General features: G+C 59.1%; 1 protein-coding gene across 2 annotated transcripts in view; it reads left to right on the top strand.

Moving 5' to 3' along the window:
• The window catches only part of CMIP (c-Maf inducing protein), a 224,038-nt gene extending 205,087 nt beyond the window's left edge, over positions 1-18,951 (top strand). The window contains exons 11-21 of one of the 2 annotated variants that reach the window (XM_032853888.1): positions 2,994-3,059; positions 4,282-4,308; positions 4,606-4,654; positions 7,170-7,277; positions 9,045-9,161; positions 10,748-10,888; positions 11,531-11,578; positions 12,668-12,814; positions 13,683-13,788; positions 15,302-15,372; positions 17,991-18,951. In XM_032853888.1, coding sequence (XP_032709779.1) covers positions 2,994-3,059; positions 4,282-4,308; positions 4,606-4,654; positions 7,170-7,277; positions 9,045-9,161; positions 10,748-10,888; positions 11,531-11,578; positions 12,668-12,814; positions 13,683-13,788; positions 15,302-15,372; positions 17,991-18,044 — 934 coding nt within the window. In that variant the 3' untranslated portion in view covers positions 18,045-18,951. The remainder of the gene's footprint in view (positions 1-2,993; positions 3,060-4,281; positions 4,309-4,605; positions 4,655-7,169; positions 7,278-9,044; positions 9,162-10,747; positions 10,889-11,530; positions 11,579-12,667; positions 12,815-13,682; positions 13,789-15,301; positions 15,373-17,990) is intronic. The other variant, XM_032853889.1, reaches the window with a different exon arrangement.
• The last annotated feature ends 538 nt before the right edge of the window (positions 18,952-19,489 follow it).

The raw sequence follows: 19,489 nt of genomic DNA, 5'->3' as shown, positions 1-19,489 counted from the left end.
GAGCGGTTAAAGGGAAGACAAGCTTGCCACAAAAATCAGTGACTCCCGCCCCCCAAAAATCAGCCCACAGGTATGGGGTCATAACGGGTCTTCGTATCCCGATGTGCAGCCGACAGGCCTGTGGGCTTGCTGGGCCCGGCCACCTGGCACGCGGCTTCGGATCCTGGCTCCCCGCTTCCCAGCTGTCTGAACACAGGTGGGGCCTCAGTGTCACCTGTGAGGCAGGTGTGATGCCCTCAAGTGCCAGTCCTGAGGCGTCCGCGAGCAGGTTTTTGCCTAGTGCGCAGCCTCACAAGTGCTTAGCTGACCTGCACAGGTGGCACCGTTAGGACCGAGGTCAGGCCCCCAGACACCTCTGGGAATTCTTTTCCGCAGCGGGAGCTGGGTTCTGAAGGCTGCCACTTTCTCACTGGTGTGTGCAGGAAGGCAGGGCAGGAAAGAGCTGTCACCAGAGGGCTGTGTAAACGGTACCTTGTCGGTGGGGGTGCCTTCTGGTTCCTGGGCATCAGAAGGTCTCGACTGTCTTTTGGTGTAAAGTAGAGACATGTGGCCTGTAAACAGATAAACAACATATTGGGAGGACCATGAGGGACACATGTCAATAAAGCTCCTCAGGCCGGGGGGGCAGAAGAGCACCCCCAGATGGTGGTTAGAAGCTTGAGAAACACCAGAAGCTAAGTGGGAAAGAGACCCAGGACCACAGGCCCCTAATTCGGGTTTGGATCCTTTCCCTGCCCAGGCCAGTCCAGGCCCATCGGGCCCCTCCTGTGGGCAACGCCAGGTATCAGTAGAGGTCCGACTGTAGCCCCCCTACCCCCAAACAGAGACCCTTGGAATGAAGGGTTCAGATACCCGCTTCTGCCAGAACCCAGCCTCCTGCCCAAATCAAGACAGGATCCAGGTCAGACGGCACGCTCGAGTGTGCAGCTGAGGACACACGTCTGCCACTTGTCAACATCCCCTTCCACTTGGGAGTGAGCACCAGGCCCTGGCTGCGTCTCTCTGACATGTGCTAGGGCCACAGCTCAACAGGCCTCTTCCGGGAGCCAGCCATCTGCCTGGCCTGGTGCCCAGTCCAACAGGTGCAGAGATAAGGTGCGGCGCCTCCCGGGGGTGCTGCGGGCAGGGTGTGTACACACCTGGGCACCCGGAAGTCTTTAGCATAGGAAGGGCCGCTCCGGTGGCTTCCCTGCTGGGTAGGGTTAAAGCACTGGGACTGCAGAGGTGCCTGGCTGGCGTTGGGCAGTCAGTGCGAACTGGCTACCTCTGGGTTTGCTTTCCAACACAATCCCCAAAACCAGAGCCACCGGGGAACCCAGGTCTGGGGCTGTACCCGGTATAGGCACTGGGCGGGGCAAGAAGAGGTCACGGTCCCAGAAGCCCCCGAGGTCAAATTCAGAGGACTAGCTGGTGATTTGTACAAATAGGAAACATGGTGGGCCTCATTTTCCTCCTGCAGAATGGGTTGTCGGAATTCGGGGCCTCATGGGGCATCTGGGAGTGTTAACAGGGGCACGTGTGAATGTTCTAGTGTCTGGTCAAGGCCCATCTGTCCGCAGGCCGAGGCACTGCCGTGCCCCACGTGTTCCTGCCCTTGCCCCTCCTGGCTCCTCCTGGGGGGCAGGATGGGGGCCCTGCCGATTGCACAGCAGCCTCCGGGAGCTGTCACTTCCCTTCCTGGGACCTCTTTCTGCGGCACAGCCCTGCGGTCACCTGGCCTGTAACAGACTTGTGGTGGTCAGTCCGCTCCCATGGTCTCAGTGGCCCCAGCCTGCAGGAGGCTCAGCCCAGTGCAGCTCTCGTTGTCGTTCATGCCGGTGTCCCTGTTCTCAAATGGTCTGTCCCAGGCCGGGGTGTGGGCAGGACCCTCTAGTGCCTGGTCCCACCGGAGGCCTCCATGGCCGTCCGTCAGAGCCGCTGAGAGTCGAGCCTGGATTGGATTCCTCACCCACCGCGGCTGTGGTAGCTTGCACAGTTGACTTCTCTGTGCCTCGGTTTCCCCATCTGTTGAGTGAAGCCGATCGTAGTTACTTCACTGTGAAGAGTAAGCAAACAGAGCGAAAGCCTGGGTGTCGTGCGGCTCTGTCCCATCTACTAGGTTTTGTTCCATTAGGATTATTCTCCCGTGGTTGTTACTGTCATTTGCAGGAACTGTTTGGTTAAAATGCTGTTATCTGGACATGGGAGGAGAAGCATCTCATAAATAGGACGGCTTGACCCAGACTGCAAATAAGTAGCATGTAACTTTCATTTTTTATGAATCAGTCTATACATCTCCCCCTCTGTTCTGGTCAAAGATGAGAATGCCTTTGCATCCCCAGCATAAGCCTTCTCTGCTAGGCAGCTCAGGTGGCCGCAGCAAAATTATACAGACCGGGTGGCTTTGGCAACAGAAATTTATTTGCTGGCAGTTCTGGAAGCTGGGAGTGTGAAATCTGGGTGTGGGCGGGGTCGGTTTCCTCTGGGGCATCTCTCCTGGGCTTGCAGTGAGCTTCCTTCTTCCCGGGTCCTCACAGGGTCCTCTCCCTCTGTTAGTGTGTGCCCTGGTCTCCTCGCCGCATTGGGACGTAATCACGCTGGGTTACGGTCCCCGCACCTCGTAGCCTATTTTACCTTCATTGCATCTGTGTCTCTAAACACAGACACAGTCTAAGGTTCTGGGGGTAGGATTTCAACCCACTGATTCAAAAGTTAGAAGGAGCAACGATCTGGTGACCTGGGTGCAGAGGTGGGGTGGGATGAAACCCCAGGGAGCTGGAGGGTGGGCCCCTTAGGTTGCCATGAGGAAGCCTTAGGACGGGTTCTGCCCATCAGGCCCGGAGACACCAGCTGCTTGTGTCCCCAGCCCCCTGGAAGCAGGTGGCGGCTAGAGCAGAGTTGGTACTGTGGGCTTCTCTGCCAGACCCCGGCCCCCTTGGGGGCCCTCCATGATAGCACATGGTAAACCTCTCCTTGTCCAGTCCTAACCTGACTGTCGCCCCCTCTCTTTTTAGGTCCGACTATGATGACTGGAGACCATCCCTGGCCAGTTTGCTTCAACCCATTCCATTCCCCAAAGAGTAAGTCCCATTTCGGTTTCTGACCTCCATTGTCCACAGGTCACCCCGGGAATACCATGGACAGCGGTGGGAGAGGGAGAGGTTGGTCTTCCACTGTGGGACCCCCAGGGAGGCACCACTACCCCTGACTCCGAAAAATGGGGAGATGACCTCACCGCAGCATTACAAGGATTCAGTGAGCTAGGAAGGCAGGCAAAGCCCTCCCCACCATGTCTTCATGCAGAGAAGGGAGCGATTTTGATCATGCCTCCCACGTGACCAGGACTGCCTGCCTGCGCTCTCAGCGACAGCCACAGTGAAATCATAGGCTAATGCACACAGAATTACCGTCTGTGCCATCCCACAATACCCTGAACGCACTCTCACTGCACCCATTCCCGTTATGAGCTCGTGTTCCACTGCAAGCTGGGCCAGGAATGGCCAGGAACGTCTCTCTCTTGCCCGCCCTTATCTCAATACTGAATTTACCCGAGGAAAATAGGGAGAAAACTGTGTGGCCGATAATGGCCTGAGGAGAAGGCTTTGTCCGAGTAACCAGGCCCTAAAATGCCTCCAGGCCTCTGTTTTGACAGATGTGGAGAAACCAGGCCTCGGGAGGCAGCTCGGGGCTCCCTCAGGAGCCGATTAACGAGCCGGTGTTTATGAAATGCAGCTCTCCAAGGGGGACATTATACCCGGTAATTGCCCCATTTGCTGGCCTGGCCTCCCCCTGGGGCGCCCAGGACTCAAGACCGGAGAAATCTGACTCCGGAGAGCCACGGCTGTCTCCAAAGAGCAGTGGCGTCATTGGCTGCATTTGCTGTCCCCATGGCCCCGGGGACACACGTGACAGTGGGCCCATGATGCAATTCACTTGGAGAATGGTCCCCGAACGCCCCCCGATGTACAGCAGTAATTAGCGCGGCCGTGCCTTCGTGGAGGAACAATTACCAGGCACACCTGGGTCACAGCCAATCCGCTCAGTGCCACTGCCGTCTGCAGGCGCGGGCCCCGGGGACCCGGGGGGCTCCGTCTAGTCCCCTCCCTACCATCTTTGCCTCATCAGAGGAGGCCTTTGTTGTGCGGTTTCAAGGAGGGACAAAATGTCCGTGTTTCATTGTCAGCCTCCTCCGCATTCTTCGAATCAGACAAAGCCTCACCGTCCCCAGAGGACAATCTTCAGTTCGTGGTGGGTTTCAAAAGCCTCCCGCTAACGGCAGTTTTCCCTCTCTTTCCGTTGCAGGGCTCTCGCACATGAGAAGTTCACCAAGTGAGTATTGGGGCAACACCCTGGTTCCCTCCTTCCGGTGCGAGCGCCCTGTCTCCCGAGGCCATCCCCCGTGGCCAGCCCTCCTTCTGGCCCCTTCTCAGTCACGTGCATTCTGGAAGGCAGCTGTGGCTCCTCTTGTGCTCCTCTTGTGCACCACCTGTCCAGGCGCGTCCGGGCGTTTCCTGACCCCGGCCAGCTCTGCTAGGTTCCCCGGCCCAGCCCTCTCCTCAGCCCCCACCGTGGTCCACGCAAGCCGGGACCCTCGGAATGACTCTGCCGCTGCCCCGTCTCTTTCAGGGAACTCAAGTACGTGATCCAGAGGTTTGCAGAAGACCCACGACAAGAGGTGAGGCCTCCCTCACGCCCTCAAAGCCACCCTGTCAGGGCTATGGCAGGACGCCTGTGGGCCTCTCCAAGCCTTCTGTAGCTTTCTGTCAGGGCCTCCTTGTCTCCCACGGGCATTGAGAACAGTTGACAAAGGCTCCTTGCCTTGTGCATGAACACAGCCACCCCCTTGTGATGGGGGAGCCCGGCCCGTGATGTCAGTCCTTCCCTAGAAACTCAGGCTAGCCAGGGGTGGTTGCCCACCAACGGGCTGTTTCTTATGGGGGCACAGGCCTTGTCTTAGGGCCAGGCTGGCCAGGGGTTCCCAGCCCGCTCCGGGATAGCGGCGGATCCTCTGTAGGCCACCGTTCTGAAAGTCAGCAAGCTGGGAGAGGCATCGGAGTGGGGATCTGAGCCAGCTTTTCTTTCCCGAGCATGGCGGAGGCCTCCCAGAGGGGCCACTGTGTCCCTCCAGTATCTGGGCTTCAGGGAGAGCTCAGCTTCCCCCCCTGGAGGCTGTGTGAGCAGGGACTCGGGTGGCCTGGCATCCTCCGTCCGCTAAATCTGCAGATGACAGCTGGTCTTGCTTTGGTGCTCACCGTGTGTTAGACACACGCGTTTTCTCCTTGAATCCCCCCACAAGCACGAGTAGGTCCTATCATCACATCACCCCCATTTACGTTGGAAGTACCCTCCTCTTAGAGTGGAGAAACCTGAAATTGAGGGACCTCCCCACGTCACACAGCTGGTACCTGGCCCAGGCAGGATCCAAACCCAGGGAGTGAGGCTCCGGAGCCAGTTGAGTGCCCAGCTCTGCGGCAGACACACGGGGCCAGACGGGGCTGCGGGAATGAGCTGGTTGCTGGCCTTGCCCCGTGGAGCTCGCAGCCCCCTTCTCCGCAGGCACGGGTCCTGGGATGTGAGGGGATCTGGCCTCCAGATGGGGACAGACCAGGACACGTGTGCCCCCAGCAAAGCGGGAGGTTAAGGATCAGCAGAGGAGGGAATGATTTCTTCTCCTTGGTGGAGCCAGAATATCCTCTCCTCAGGCCCCATGGTAAAACTGTTCTAGAAGGATCAGGTTCTAAAACACCTTGATTCTAAACCCTGGTTTCCAAGGTGGTCCTCAGGTGCAGTGGGAAAAAGCAAAAATGGCCGATAGGGAGTTCCTAAGTGGCCGGATACAATGCTGGTCTAAAGTGTCCTTCCTTCACTGTGTATGAAGACGGATTCTCCGAATTCCCCTGGAAGGTGAGCCTCTAGTTCAAACACAGACTTTGAAGCTGAAGAATAAAAGTGGTCCCAGCTGCTTCCCAGAGCGGAGAGGCAGAGCCAGGTGCTGGCAGGGAGCGTTCCAAGAGCTCGGTGCCATCCGCAAGGCCCCAGGGCACTGGTGAGCAAGGGGCCAGGTTTGCTGGGGATGCCCTGTGCCCAGCACGCCCCTCGCCAGGCCTTGCTCCAGGCTCCCGTGTGCCTCTCCCTTTGCTTCTCTTTCTCCTCCTCGAGTCCCCTCCCACCGTCTCCCTCCAGAAGAAGCCACAGTTACAAGTCGTTTGTATTTGCTGAATAGAGTTCCGTACTCTTGATTCCTGATTTCTTTGAAGCAGACAAATTAACATTTGATATTCTTCCAGCTCCAAGGGAAAAATCAAAGCCCCACCGCCTCCTTTTCTGCTTACTTGTGTGTGGGTTGGGATCAGCTACGTGTCTGCGAGTGAGTGGCTTTTGGCAGCAAATTGTCCTTCAGTCCTGAAGGAAATGATGGGACACATCTCTCAGCTCTCTTCTGAGGACAGGGAGGAGGGAAAGAAACAAAGGCCTTTGTCTCTCTCTCTCTCTCCCTCTCTCTCTGCAGTGATAGGAGGGGCCAGGGTGGATGTGGAATTCCTTCTGGACACACGCACACACATGTGTTTGCACACTCGCGCACACGTGCCCACCCACATACTGACACGCGGAACTCTGGGAAGACAGTTGAGACCCACAGAGCCATGCTTGTGCATGAAACCGTCCCACCCGGGTCCGAGAGCCTTCCAGGGAGAGGCACAGACTCGGAAGGAGGTGCAGAGCTCCAGCGGAGGAGAGGCAGTGGGTGCCCTGAGAGCGAGCAGGACAGAGGATGGGAGGGAGCTGAGGGCAGAGAGCCAGAGAGAGGATTTAGAGGTGCAGAGGGAGAAGGGAGAAAAAAGAGCTCCCCCCGGCCCCCCGAGAAGGGCAGAGGAGGAGAGGGGATGAGTCTAAGTTGCTTCGAGCCTCTCTCCCCCTTTATTTGGCCTCAGACTTGTGTTCAGGACGACTAACCAAGCCAGGCCTGGCCCTTCCTCCATCTGTGCTGAAGGTGTATTTCTGGAGTTCCCCAGTGTGTGGATACCACACTTTTCCCCAAAAGGCCTTCCATGGTATTTAGTAGGAGGTGGGAGTCGCTGGGCTAGAAGTGAAACAGGTTTCTTTACTGCGGGACTTGTCCGAGCCTTTACCGTTGACCTGTCTCCCTTGGGCCCTCGGGGGCTGACCACTGTGCCCCTCGTCTGCCACAGGTGCACTCGTGCCTGCTGAGCGTGCGGGCCGGCAAAGACGGCTGGTTCCAGCTCTACAGCCCCGGAGGGGTGGCCTGCGACGATGACGGGGAGCTCTTCGCCAGCATGGTATGTGGGGTGGGACCCCTCACTGGGCGCGGCGGGCAGGCCCTGGGTTTGCATCTGCTGGCGAGGCCAGAGCTGCCCCAATCCAGTGGTGGTGGCCAGCCTGGGAATTTCCAGGCTGTGTCGAAGCTGAAGATGTAATAAGGTGACGGCAACAGGTGTCACGTGCTGTCTCTCACCTGAGCAGGCACCCAGCCAAGGGCTTGAAACTCTTGCTCTCACACAGTCCCACTCAGCTCCGTGAGGAGGTGACACTCACTGTCACTGCACCTCGAAGACAAGGTGCTGAAGCCCGAGGCGCTCCTCGCCCAAGCTCCCAGCATCCTCGGGCCAGCTCAGCGTGGGCCCCTGAGGGCTTGGTGTGCACCGGGGTTCCAGAAGGCACTGTAGCCGCACGGGCTCTGCCGACAGAGGCCAAGGTCAGGATGGTCGTCTCACCTTGGAGAGGAGTGACCTGGGGTCACCAAACCAGTAACTGCACCCCCCGGTGACTTCCAGTACTTTCCTTGGACCGGACAGCTCATGTGCACTATTTCTTCATCGTCAGCCTTTCCTCCTAAGCACGTCTGTGCTGAAGCAGACCGGGGAGTGCAGCGGCCTGCCCGAGGTCACACAGGCCTCCGGCCCCCATGTCCCTCCTTGACCCAAGCCCACACTGTCCAGAGCCTTGTTGCAGACGCGGGCGCCCGGCCAGGGCCTAGCACTCGAGCAGCTGTGGTTGGTCTTGTCTGTCTGCCGGGCCACCCGTCTGGCGGACCAGCAGCTCACGGAGCTCTCCGCAGTGACGGCAGACCCCGCGCTGCCTCTGGAGCCTTTCCTGAAAAGGACTTAATTTTTAGATCCCCTTCCTTACGCACAGGCCCTCCACTCCTCACCTGTGGCCCGACAGGCCCCTCTCGAGTGCCCTGTGCATCCCTGGCCTCTGCCTGCCTGCACCCCCCACCTCTCACGAGGGCTCCCCTGATGTCACAGCGTCACCGTGGCAACAGCCAGCGGTCCCCCACCCCTCGGTGCGGGGACTCAGTGTGCAAGAGAAGTCAGGGAGCTGGCAGCTTCCCCGCCCAAGAGATTGCGTCTGTGTGCCAGAGTTGTTAACGACGGAGCGGAAAAAATATACATGGAAAGGGAAGCAGACAGCCCCTGGGATGGCAGCACCTCGTTTCCATGGCGACGCAGGGCGCAGGAGAGGTCCCCTTGATTAGGCTGCCATTTCCAACCATGGAAGGGCATTTGCTATCGCACGAAGTCTGGGGAGAGAGCACACGAAGTGTTTGGGCCCCCAGCCCCGGTGGTTGGGGTCCCCTGCCCTCAGGTGGTCACTCAGCACCCCTTGGAGCTCCCAGAGGGTTTGGGAAGGGGGAGGCGGAGCTCCCTGCCTTTCTCTGTCCTGCATGTGGTGGCAGTGTACCCCAAATGCTAACCCCTGCCAGACACCTGGCAACCCCTGGCAACCCCCAGCCTACTTCCTGCCCCCAAGGCTGACGCTCCAGGTGCCTCACGTGCGTGGAATCCTACCAGACTTGTCCTTTGTGATCGACTTACTCAGCCCCAGGTCATTGGGGTTCATCCGTGTTGGAGCATGTGTTTGGGGGGGGGTCTTCTGAATCCCCCTGCAGGGAGGGGTCTGATGATCATTTCAGATCTAGTGTCCATGCAGGAGGTGGGCGGGCCTTCTGGTTTTGGAATCCTCCTGGCACCCCGGAAGCAGGCATCTCAGGCCACAGCACCTTGGTGGCCCCTCCTTGTCACACAGGCCGTCTCTCCTCACAGGTGCACATCCTCATGGGCTCCTGTTACAAGACCAAAAAATTCCTGCTCTCCCTGGCGGAAAACAAGCTGGGCCCCTGCATGCTCCTGGCGCTGAGGGGGAACCAGACCATGGTGGAGGTAAGGAGCCGGCCTGCGCCCCCGGCACGGTGCCGTCCCATCTGGGCCTTGGTCCTTGTGGACCAAGTGCCTTGCAGGGGCCCGGAGCTTAGGGCAGCTGGGAGCACAGCGGCCGAAGAGGCAGGGGTAGCCGTGGCCCGTGCTGAGCCTCGCGGGAGCGCGGCCTCCCTCACATGACTTACCCTCTTGCTTGCTCTCCTTATTGACCCTATTGACCTTATTGGCCTGAGGGATCAGCGGAGGTTTCTGTCCCGCTTTTCTGTTGCTGTAACAGACCAGCCCAGCAGGGCTTCAAACGATGATGCTCATGTGTTTGGCTCACGGGTCTTGGGGTTACTGGGCTCAGCGGACAGGCTCCTGCTCTGGTCTCTGGTGAGCAGGCCGGAGCACCTGGGACTCCAGGCCTCTGTCCACACCACAGCCTTCCCACTCACCAGGGAGCACGCCCCTGGCCCAGTCCCTCTCTGTCTCCTCCCAAAGTCCCCAGGAGCCCGAGGCCCCCAGAGCCACTGTCCCAGGGCAGACAGGCAGACGCCATATCGTCTTCCTCACGCACCTTCTGCGTCAGCCGGTGTCACTGGGCCACGTTCTTCCCGGGACAAGCGCCAGCCTGTAGTCAAGGGCTGGGGCTGAGAACACCGCTTAGCGGGAAGAACATCCCAAGAATTTGAGCCCCAGAGCTGCTTCCCTGCCAGTGAGCCTTGTGGTGAGATGTGGGGGCAAGGAGTTCCCAAGAAGGTGGGAGCAGAGTGTCCAGGCCAGGCCCTACGGCAGGAGGAGGTGTGGTGTGAGAACAGGGAGGAGACCAGCATGGCTGAGTCAAGGGCAGAAGGTCAGGCATTCGGGTGGATGCGCCCGGAGAGCCCACGCGGCCCTCAGAGGCCCTGGTAAGGATCTTGGAGGTTTGTCCCCGTGCTTGTGCAGGAGACCTGCAGGGACGGGGGGCCAGGCGGCAGGGGAGCCATGCTATGAAGACCTGGGCCAGCCGGGCTTTCCTTGGAAGGGGTGGAGTCATGGGAAAGGGAACCTGGAGGCAGGGCTGCTTGCATGTGAGGCCCGGGCCCCTGGGAAGGAGGGCCGGCAGCAGAGTGACCTGTGCAGTCACCCGAAGCCCCAGGAGGCGGGATGTGCCCGGTGTCTCCCCGCCCCACAACTCAGTGACCATGTCTTGAGCACCAACCGTGGGGTAGGCAAAGGGGGCGTGAGACTAGGGATGGAAAGAGGTATCCTGTTTTTTGGGCTTTCTACCAACCCTTCAGGGCCTAGCGTGCACCCTTTCTTTGTGCGTTTGCCGAGGGCCTGCTCTGTGCTCAGCTGGGTGTGTGCGAATGTTTCCATTGTATGGATGGGAAGCTGTGGCTGGTGATTTGCCCAATCACACAGCCAGAAATGCAGAGAGGAGAGAGCATGGTTGCTCGTTTTTTAGGATAATATTTTGGGGAGCGTAGAGCACGCCGAGCTTATCCGTCAGACCCCTGTCCCCCGGTCTGTGGGGCTGCTGGGCCAGGCCGAGGGTTTGTGCCTGTAGAGGGCAGCCCTGCCCAGAGTCTCGGACAGGCTGTGAGGTGCCTCCCGCTCCCGGGCAGATCCTGTGCCTGATGCTGGAGTACAACATCATTGACAACAACGACACCCAGCTGCAGATCATCTCGACCCTGGAGAGCACGGGTGTGGGCAAGCGCATGTACGAGCAGCTATGTGACCGGCAGCGGGAGCTCAAGGAGCTGGTAAGGCCACAGCCCGGCTCCGCGGCTCCAGAGCTGGGCCGGGCAGGGAGCTCTGCTTGGGCGCACCGGGGCGGAGCCCAGGACCACCGCACCTGCATGGGGCTCTGTCCCAGTGAGTCCTCCTCCAGGCCCAGGGAAGTCGGGACCATACGTGCCACGTCCTCACCCCCAGAGTCCGGCATGCCAGTCACTGTCGCCCTTCCTGTATGTCACCCGTGTCCCTCAGGCACTTCTTGAAGGGGGCCAGGGCTGGACTTCAGAGTGGCAGTGAACTCATGCCGCTGGTCCCTGCAGCAGCTGTCCCCCAGTGGCTGATAGGGGAGGGTGTGTCAATATTCCAGCTCCCTCAACACGCAGACGGGACTACCTCTGAGACCTGACCCAGAGGCCCCAGCGGTAGCGATATGCTAACACTCCCCTCCTGAAATGGCTTCACTGTCTCCCTTCCCCTGCTGCTGTTTCTTGGCATCCCCTTTCTAATAAACCAACTGAGCCCCAGCCTTGTCTCAGGGTCTGGCCCGAGACCAAGACCACCATGTTGCCTTCTACCGCCCTGAAAGGAACCTGGCTGTGTGTGATGTCAGCGGGGACGGGGTGTGCAGGGGAAAGAATGGGTCGTAATCAGTCTGGTTTCTGTTGCAGCAAAGGAAAGGCGGGCCCACTAGGCTAACACTGCCCTCCAAGTCCACAGTGAGTTGGTTTCATTCTTCTGTGGGGCCGGGGGGAAGGAAGAAGGTGGTTAGGCCTCCCTGCTGGAGAGCAGCAGACAGTGTCTGGTGGAGGTGAACAAGGACAACGTAGTCCTTGACAGGCCACCTTTTCCAGGAGGGATTTGGGTTGCCGGAAACCAAACATCGTAAAGATTATTGTTGAAACCGATGTTAATGTGTTACCAGTTAATAATAGTAATAGCTAACATCCAAGTAGTATTTAGGTACCAGTACTGGGTTATGAGTTCATTTTATCACTGTAATAATACTACGAAGTTGGTGCCTCTTTTTACCCCCATTTACAAGTCTCCACGGATCTTAGTCCCATCTCTCCTGCTGCCCCACTGTCCTTGGCATAAGACTTCTACCTCATGGTTCAAAAAGGCTGCTCAAACTCTAGCCGTCATGTCTGCATTCAGACCAGCAGAAGGAGGAAGAGTGAAGAAGAACATGCCCCTTCCCTTTAAGGGCTTTCCTGAATGTTCTAGTGGACACATCTCCCCATATATCATTGACCATGTTCAGCACGTGGCCACACCTGGCTGGGAGATTAGGGCAGCTGTGTGACCGCTAAAACTCAAGGATTCCATCACTAAGGTGGAAGGGCTGTTACTTTCGGTGACCTTGTGGTCTAGTACTCACACATGCACGGATCTACACAGGCCTCAGAGTTAGGGGGGACATCGGTGATCGCAGGTGGGAGATGAGCCGAGCTGCTACAGGGGAGGGTGAGTTGGCCAGGTGCACGTGGACGCATGCACACACGCGGGAGGGACGTGGCCTCAGAACACCCCAGTTGGTGATTCAGGCTGTGAGTCATGGAGCTGGAAGCTTCCTCCCTCCCCCACGGGGACATAGAAGCAGCCCTTCCCTCCCCGGCAGCCCCCTCGGTCCAAACACCCCCCCACTGAGCCACGGCATCACCCCACCTCCTGGGGATTTGTTGCCCCCAGTTATAGCTTTCTGCGGGGCAGGGGAGAGGAGGCGGGGAGAGGGGTACGATGGGGTCTCAAGAGCTGCTGGCAGCCCGAGGCCTTTCCCGACACCCCACCTGCCCGTGTGTTTGCAGGATGCCGACTTGGCTCGTTTGCTGAGCTCCGGCTCTTTTGGGAACCTGGAGAACCTCAGTCTGGCCTTCACCAACGTAACCAGTGCCTGCGCGGAGCACCTCATCAAACTGCCTTCTCTCAAGCAGCTCAACCTGTGGTCCACTCAGGTGCGCGCTGCCTGCCTGCTCCCTGCTCTGAGCTCCCTCCCACCCCTGCACCCGCCTTCCTGCCCCCAGGCACCCCGACACCGCACCTGCTCTGCCCCTAACTCCCTGGCTGGCCTCTCTGGCCAGAGCCCATGGCCCCGTCTCTGGATTACCACAGCCCCTCCCAGCTCAGCACCCACTCCCGTGGCCAGAGGAGGTCTAGGATTTCATGAAGCCCATTTTGCAGGTGGAGTTGCTGAGGCCCGGGGCAGGGATGTCCTGGGCAAAGTGTTAGAAGCCCTGTGAGGCAGGGCCGAGAGGTGGGCTGGTCTCACGCACCTGCCCGCGGAGCACGTGGCAGCCCGTGGGCCTCGTTGTAACGACAACCACAGCTCACAGCTGCTCGCTGCCTGTCTCAGGATTGCTTGTGCTATTGAGCCCCTCGTGTGGCAGGGCGTGTGGTCCCCACACCATCCCTGGGACGGGTAGGCACCCTCGTTTGACAGAAGAGAAACCTGGGTGTTCCTGGCAGTCTGCTTTCCAGGCCCGTCCCACCCTATCCCACCGTCCTGCCCAGGGAAAAGCTGCTGGCCCCCACTTGGATCCGTAACCACTGAGTTCCCAGCCCTCCCTGACAGAGAGCAGGAGTCCCGGGGAGGCCCTTGCCCAGCCCACATCCCACCAGCAGAAACTGGACTCGAACCCAAGTCAAGAGAAGCATTGTCTTTGGAGAGAAGCAAGGGCAGCCCAGGCCCCCCCCGCCCCGGGGCTTGGAGGGTGGTAACTCCGTCCTCATCTGTCAACTGCTACCCCAGCCTCAAGGTCATTTCTCCAGGGGCCTGGGGGCGGCTGGTGGAGCATCAGGGCTGAGAGGGTCTCTGCTCCACAGTTTGGAGACGCCGGCCTGCGGCTCCTGTCGGAACACCTCACCATGCTCCAGGTGCTGAACCTGTGTGAGACACCCGTCACCGACGCCGGCCTGCTGGCCCTTAGCTGTGAGTCCCGAGGGCACGGCCGGGGTGGGCAGCCTGCGGCTGGCATGCGTGCGAGTGAGCATTAGCACACCCCGGCTAAGCACGGACTGCCCCGTGCACTGTGCCAGGTGCTGGGATATAGTCCTCCATCCCCCACGTGGTCACTGAGCACCTGCTGTGTGCCAGGCACTGTTCTAGGTGCTAAGAACAGCACAGCAGGGGAAACATCCCTGCCCTCAGGGAGCTTATATTCTAGAAGCAAAAGGGAAAATGAGTACCCGTGCCCTCCAGATACTTGCCCGAGGAACCAGGTTCAAGGAAAGTGCTCTAGGACATTGCTGCCCAGCTGCCCTGACCAGTGGCGGTAGCCACCCCCTGCGGTTAGAGGCACAGATTCTCAGGTCCCGCCCCAGACCTGCTGATTCGATTTTAACAAGATGCCCAGGGGACTCCCTGCATTGTTCAAGTTTGAGAAACGTTGCCCTGATAGAAAGGGTGCCTCGGTGGCCAAGCCGGTTAAGCGTCCAACTCTTGATTCTGGCTCGGATCCTGATCTCATGAGTGGTGGGATCAACGTCTGCATCGGGCTCTGCCCTCAGCAGGGAGTCTGCTTGGGCTTCTCTCCCTCTGCCCCTCCCCCCACTTGCACACGTTCACACTCAGGGAGCCCAGAAATGCTGATTCCCATACCCCAACCCTTATCTCCTGGACTAAACTCTTGGGTGCTGAGCCTGGGAATTTGCACTTCCCGTTTCTGACCTGCTGGTTAAGATCAGGGGCCCCGTGTCTTGGCTGGGAGGAATCAAGGAAGGCTTCTCAGGGAGGTGATCTGGGTGGAAAAGAGACATATGTAGGAAGTGGCCGAGGAGATGATATGCTGGGCAGTGGCCGTGGCTCCTGCGAGGTTGTTGGCAAATTCCATATGGCTTGGGAGGGGTGGGGACAGGAGGCAGGAATAATGGAGGGCAGAAAAGATGAGGTTTGAAGACATTTCTCTACAAATGTGCTCCTTGGATACTGTCATTGGAGCCCCCCAGTCGCTGGACCAGTGCCCCCAGGAGGGGGCAGAGCATCGCACCGCTGACGTGCGGCTCCTGACCAAACCGCAGTTTGAGACCCACTTTCAAGAATTTGGGGCCTGGGGCAGCCCTGCTGGAGAGTTTGCAGAGTTCCCCTGGGGGACGGGCCAGGCCTGGTCACTGCGGCTGATCTGCGGTGTGGTGGGCAGGCGCTGGGGACACTTGGGGTACACGCAGTGGAGGGAGTGAGAGAGAGACCAGGAGGGAGAGAGGCTCAGAGAGCAGGGAGAGAGCATAGGCGCAGACCAGCGCTCGCCTGAGACTGACCTTCTGTCCTGGTGGCCCCTGGCCACGCCCCTGCAACGCCCCTGCAACGCCACTCGCCCCACCCCATTTGCTCATCGGGGCCTGGGCCACTGCAGTCAGTCCCCTGGCTTGTCTGCCCCATCCCTGCAGCTTCCCTGAGCGGGAAGGTCTCACTGATTCCGTGACGGCATCTCTCTGTCCTTGTACAGCCATGAAGAGTCTCTGCAGCTTGAATATGAACAGCACCAAGCTCTCGGCGGATACCTACGAAGATCTAAAGGTACTTCCTCCCTCTCTCCCTCCCTCCTTCCTTCTCTCCTCTCTTCCCTCCATCCACCAGCATCTAGATACTGGCGCTTCGCCCTCATGAAGCTTATTCTCCCGCAGGAACGGCTCTTACTGCAGCAGATAAGGCAGTAAACAGAGTAAGGGCAGGTTGAAAGGAGGGATAATGAGGAGGCCAGCAGGCAGTGGGTCGGGTGAAAATAGGGAGGGCCTGTTTGGCATGTGATCATCAAGGATGGTCCCTTTGAAGTAGAGGCCACAGCAGCCGAGACCTAAAAGATAAGCCACAGATGCAAAGGGTGAGAGGAAAAGCAAGTGCAAAGGTCCTGAGGCAGAAAGTGTTGGCGTGAGCTGACTTTGTGGCTGATGTGAGTAGAGAGTGAGAGAGAACAGACTGGGGCCAGACTGAATAAGGCCTCATCAGTCACAGAAGAGCCCCGGATTTCATCCAAGTTCAGTAGAAAGCTTTCGGAGGCTCTAAACAGTGGAGTGAGTTATGCTTGTAAGTGCTTGTTCTGGCCGTTACCAGGAAAACGGATTTTTTTGTGTGGGGGCGGGAAGTAGTGCAAGCAAGAGTAGAAACAGGAAGCACATTAATGGGGCTGGTGCCGTCACACAGATAAGAGTCTGGACTGGCAGCCTGGGCTAGGTTGGCAAGATAAAATTGGGGAAAGGAAAAAGGATCTGAGTGGGGAAAGGCAGGGCACATTTTGTTTGTAAAACAGGTCCTAGGGATTGGAGAAGCTGGGCCTTCAGCAGCCTCCTGCCCCCGTCCCAGTGGGCCCGGTCCCACCTGCCCCAGCAGGCAGGGAGCGGGCTGCAGGTAGCCAGTGCCAAGCACGGAAGGGCTGGGCCAGGTGGCCAGATGGTCCCGCCAGCCTACTGGCGCCTTCGCGTGCAGGAAGCCACTCGGAGGGAATCCTCCCCAGCAGGGGAACCCCTCAAACCTCCCACTCAGCCAGACCCATGGCCGCTGTCACAGCATCTACTGTGTACCAGGCCCACACTGGGGGCAGGGACTCCACAGTGCTTCTGGGTCCGTCCCTACACCCTGGGCGGAAGCTCAGTCCTGGCAGACGGATAAAGAGTAACCCAGGCAGGACAGGGCTTGGGGACCAGCAGGGAGGGCACGGGGGACAGCCAGCCCTGTTCAGTGGGACAGAAGGGCCTTCCCAAGAGGAGGGCTTAAGAAATGAGTTTGCCAGGCCGGCCAGAAGAGAGGGCTGTCCCAGGGGTCCTGAGGAGCGCATGGAGAGGGGGTGGGGGTGGAGTGGCCTCAGTGCCTGCCCCGCCTAACCTTGGTGAGGTCAGACCTCCCCCGGGGCTTGTCACAGGTGCAAACTCCAGGGCATCCTGCCCAGTCCAGATGGGCATTTTTGCCCCACTGCCAAGGATTGCTATGCCCCTGAAAGCTGGAGGAGCCCAGATCCAGACACCAAGCAGCACAAGGGCATATGCAGTTGGGGAAAAGCCACTTCCACATATTCAAGAGACACGTGGTGCCCACTTGAGGATACTGGCTGGTGACGCCCCAGCCTCAGTAATGCGGGAATCGGACCAGCCTGGGGGCGGCCCGCCTGCCTCTGGGGCCACCCAGATCGCTGCCCCCCCGCCCCCCACACCACCCGTGCGGGAGAACCTGGAACCACTTCCTTGTGTTGCGGTCTCCTGATTTTGTGAGGTTGGCTTAATTGGCTTAAGGGTTTTTTTTTACAGTGCTGCACGGGTGACTGCAGGCCCCCAGTGTGTCACCTCTGCCTGGGCAGCTGGGGGCCGTGAATCGGGCCCCAGGACAGAAGCACTGAGGAGCTGTGCGCTCGTGTGTACGCACGTGCGGTGGAAGGTCGCCTGGGCCGGGTACACATGGGAGAGGGAAGGCAGGAGTGCAGAGAGGAGAGCCGTTAGCCCTCTCTGCGCAGGGCAGGCTTGTGGAGAAAAAGCTGCTGTTTATAAAGGAAGAGAGGAGCCGTGTCTGGGCAGCAGGGACGGAGCGCAGGAGGCGGCTCTGCGCCGTAGCAGGTGAACTAGTCTCGTCGGATCTGACGGAGTGTCCTGCGGGGGAGACCCTCCGCCGCCCCCCAGTACCGGCCCTGACGGGGATCTCATGGTCCTGTGATCCTGCTCCGTTCGCCTGCCCGACTGCTGGTAGTGACGGGATGTAAACAGCACAAGGGAGAACGTCCCCGTCCCTGGAGCATACTGCTGTGTGTTCGCTGTTCCCGTCCTTAGCGCCATCCTGGGAGCGGAGGACTGGGTCCCATTCATTGCACAGATGACACCTGAGGCTCCTGGAGGCTGGGGGCACGGCCCCGGGTCCTGCGGGACCTGGGTAGAGTGGTAGAGCTGGGCTCATGCCCCAGGCTTCCCGCCTACTCCAGAGCCAGGGACACACGGCCGGTCAGAGGAGGGGGCCATGATATCCCCAGCAGCTGTCACCTGGGCCATACCCACATGTACTGCCTTCTCCCCAAGGTCACCCAGCTCTGAGCTCCGGGGAGCCCCCGCTGGCAAGGTGGGGAGGGCAAGGTGGGACCCCCAGCCACTGAGGCAGGGGAGCCAGGCACCGCGGGGCCTGGTGCTGGAAGGGACCGGCTCCTTCTTGCCGCCCCACAGGCCAAGCTTCCCAATCTGAAGGAGGTGGACGTCCGCTACACGGAAGCCTGGTGAGCCTCCCGCCTCGGCAGGACGGCGTTTGCAGCTGCAACACACAACTCTTGACTAATAGCCGTAGAGCACCGGTCCTGGGGTCCTACCCCCAGCGTCCTGGCTGTGAGATAGATGGGGGAGTCTTTCTGGGGGCGGAGGGCGGAGGGGGGAGGGGGTGGGGAGGGGGGCCGTGCGCACGCCCAGCCCCACCTAATTCTTTTAGCTTCATAATTGGAAACCTTGACCTGATCTAAAATGGACTTTGTAGCAACCAGAGGAGCATCAGCGGGTCGGGGGAGGGGGTGGGGTGGGCGTGGGGGGCTTGGGGAGGGGGGACCCTTTGTGGATTTTCTTTGCCTTTGTGTTTAATGCTGTGTGGGAGAAGTCAACCCTGATGCCGCCATCACACGACCCCGATGGGCCTTGAGGGCTGAGGAAGGATGCTTTCTTCCTCAGAGGCTCCACCGAGAACTCAGCCCCTGCCATTGGGACAAGAAAACCCAGACATGTCATCCCACCGTCCTGTGTCCTCGCCATTGCTATGCAAAGTGATTCTTGTTGTACATAAGATTTAAATAATGCGCCTATTTAAGAAATGTTGACAAATTGCAGGTCTGGGACCTGCCTCTTATTTATGAAGTCTTTGACCCTCCCTCCCTCCCTCCTGCCCTCCCACCCTGCCCACCCCTGGCCTGTAGTACTGTACAAACCAGTCAGCTGTTGGGGTAGTGGTAGTATTATTGTTATTTTTTTAAAGGAAACCGACAAAAAAAAAAAAAAAAAAACCTCCTTGGAAAATTAATTGCTTTTTTGTAATGAATTCTGTATGCTAATGCTCGGCCGTCCGTCTGCCCTCTCCCCCCGCCACCCCCAGCCACTGTGCATTTCCAAGTCCCACGTGTCTCCAACTTGCTCACGGGTGGGGGTCAGGAGGCTGGGAGAAGTGGGAGGTGGGGTCCCCATGTTGTAGTCTTGCTCCCGCCAGGCCCCGGCTTTCTCTCAGCCCCTTTTACACGTGTGTGGGAGGGGTGCTTGACCTGTCCTCCCAGCCCCCTGCCTTGGAGAGCTCCCATCTGCCGTGGCCTCTACCCTCCCCATCCCCACCGAGACTGTGGCCCGCGGCCTCCCCTCCATCCTGTGCTTCGCGTGGTCTCCTCATGCATGCCCGCTTCTTTGCATGGTCTCTTGGGAGAAGAGAGAGACGTCACCTCCACCAGCCTGACTGCCCGCCCTGCCCCCCATGAATGTGACCACTGCGGCGCAGATACCCCTTCTGTCCCCACCCCAGTCCCGAAGACAAACCAACCTCCATTTCTTTTGTAAACAGTCTGGCTTTTTCTTAACATGCCCTCACTGTACAGAACAGCCCTTTTATGGTTTACTTGGGGTCCCCTCTCCCCCCAAGCCCCCTTTTCTGTTGGTTTAGCACAAATACCGCCCCCCTCTGGCACCTCCAGACCTAACCC

Source organism: Lontra canadensis, unplaced genomic scaffold (genome assembly GCF_010015895.1).
Source record: "Lontra canadensis isolate GAN:19392208 unplaced genomic scaffold, GSC_riverotter_1.0 scaffold8, whole genome shotgun sequence".
Lineage (NCBI taxonomy): Eukaryota > Metazoa > Chordata > Mammalia > Carnivora > Mustelidae > Lontra > Lontra canadensis.
This window is presented reverse-complemented; position numbering and strand designations above follow the sequence as displayed.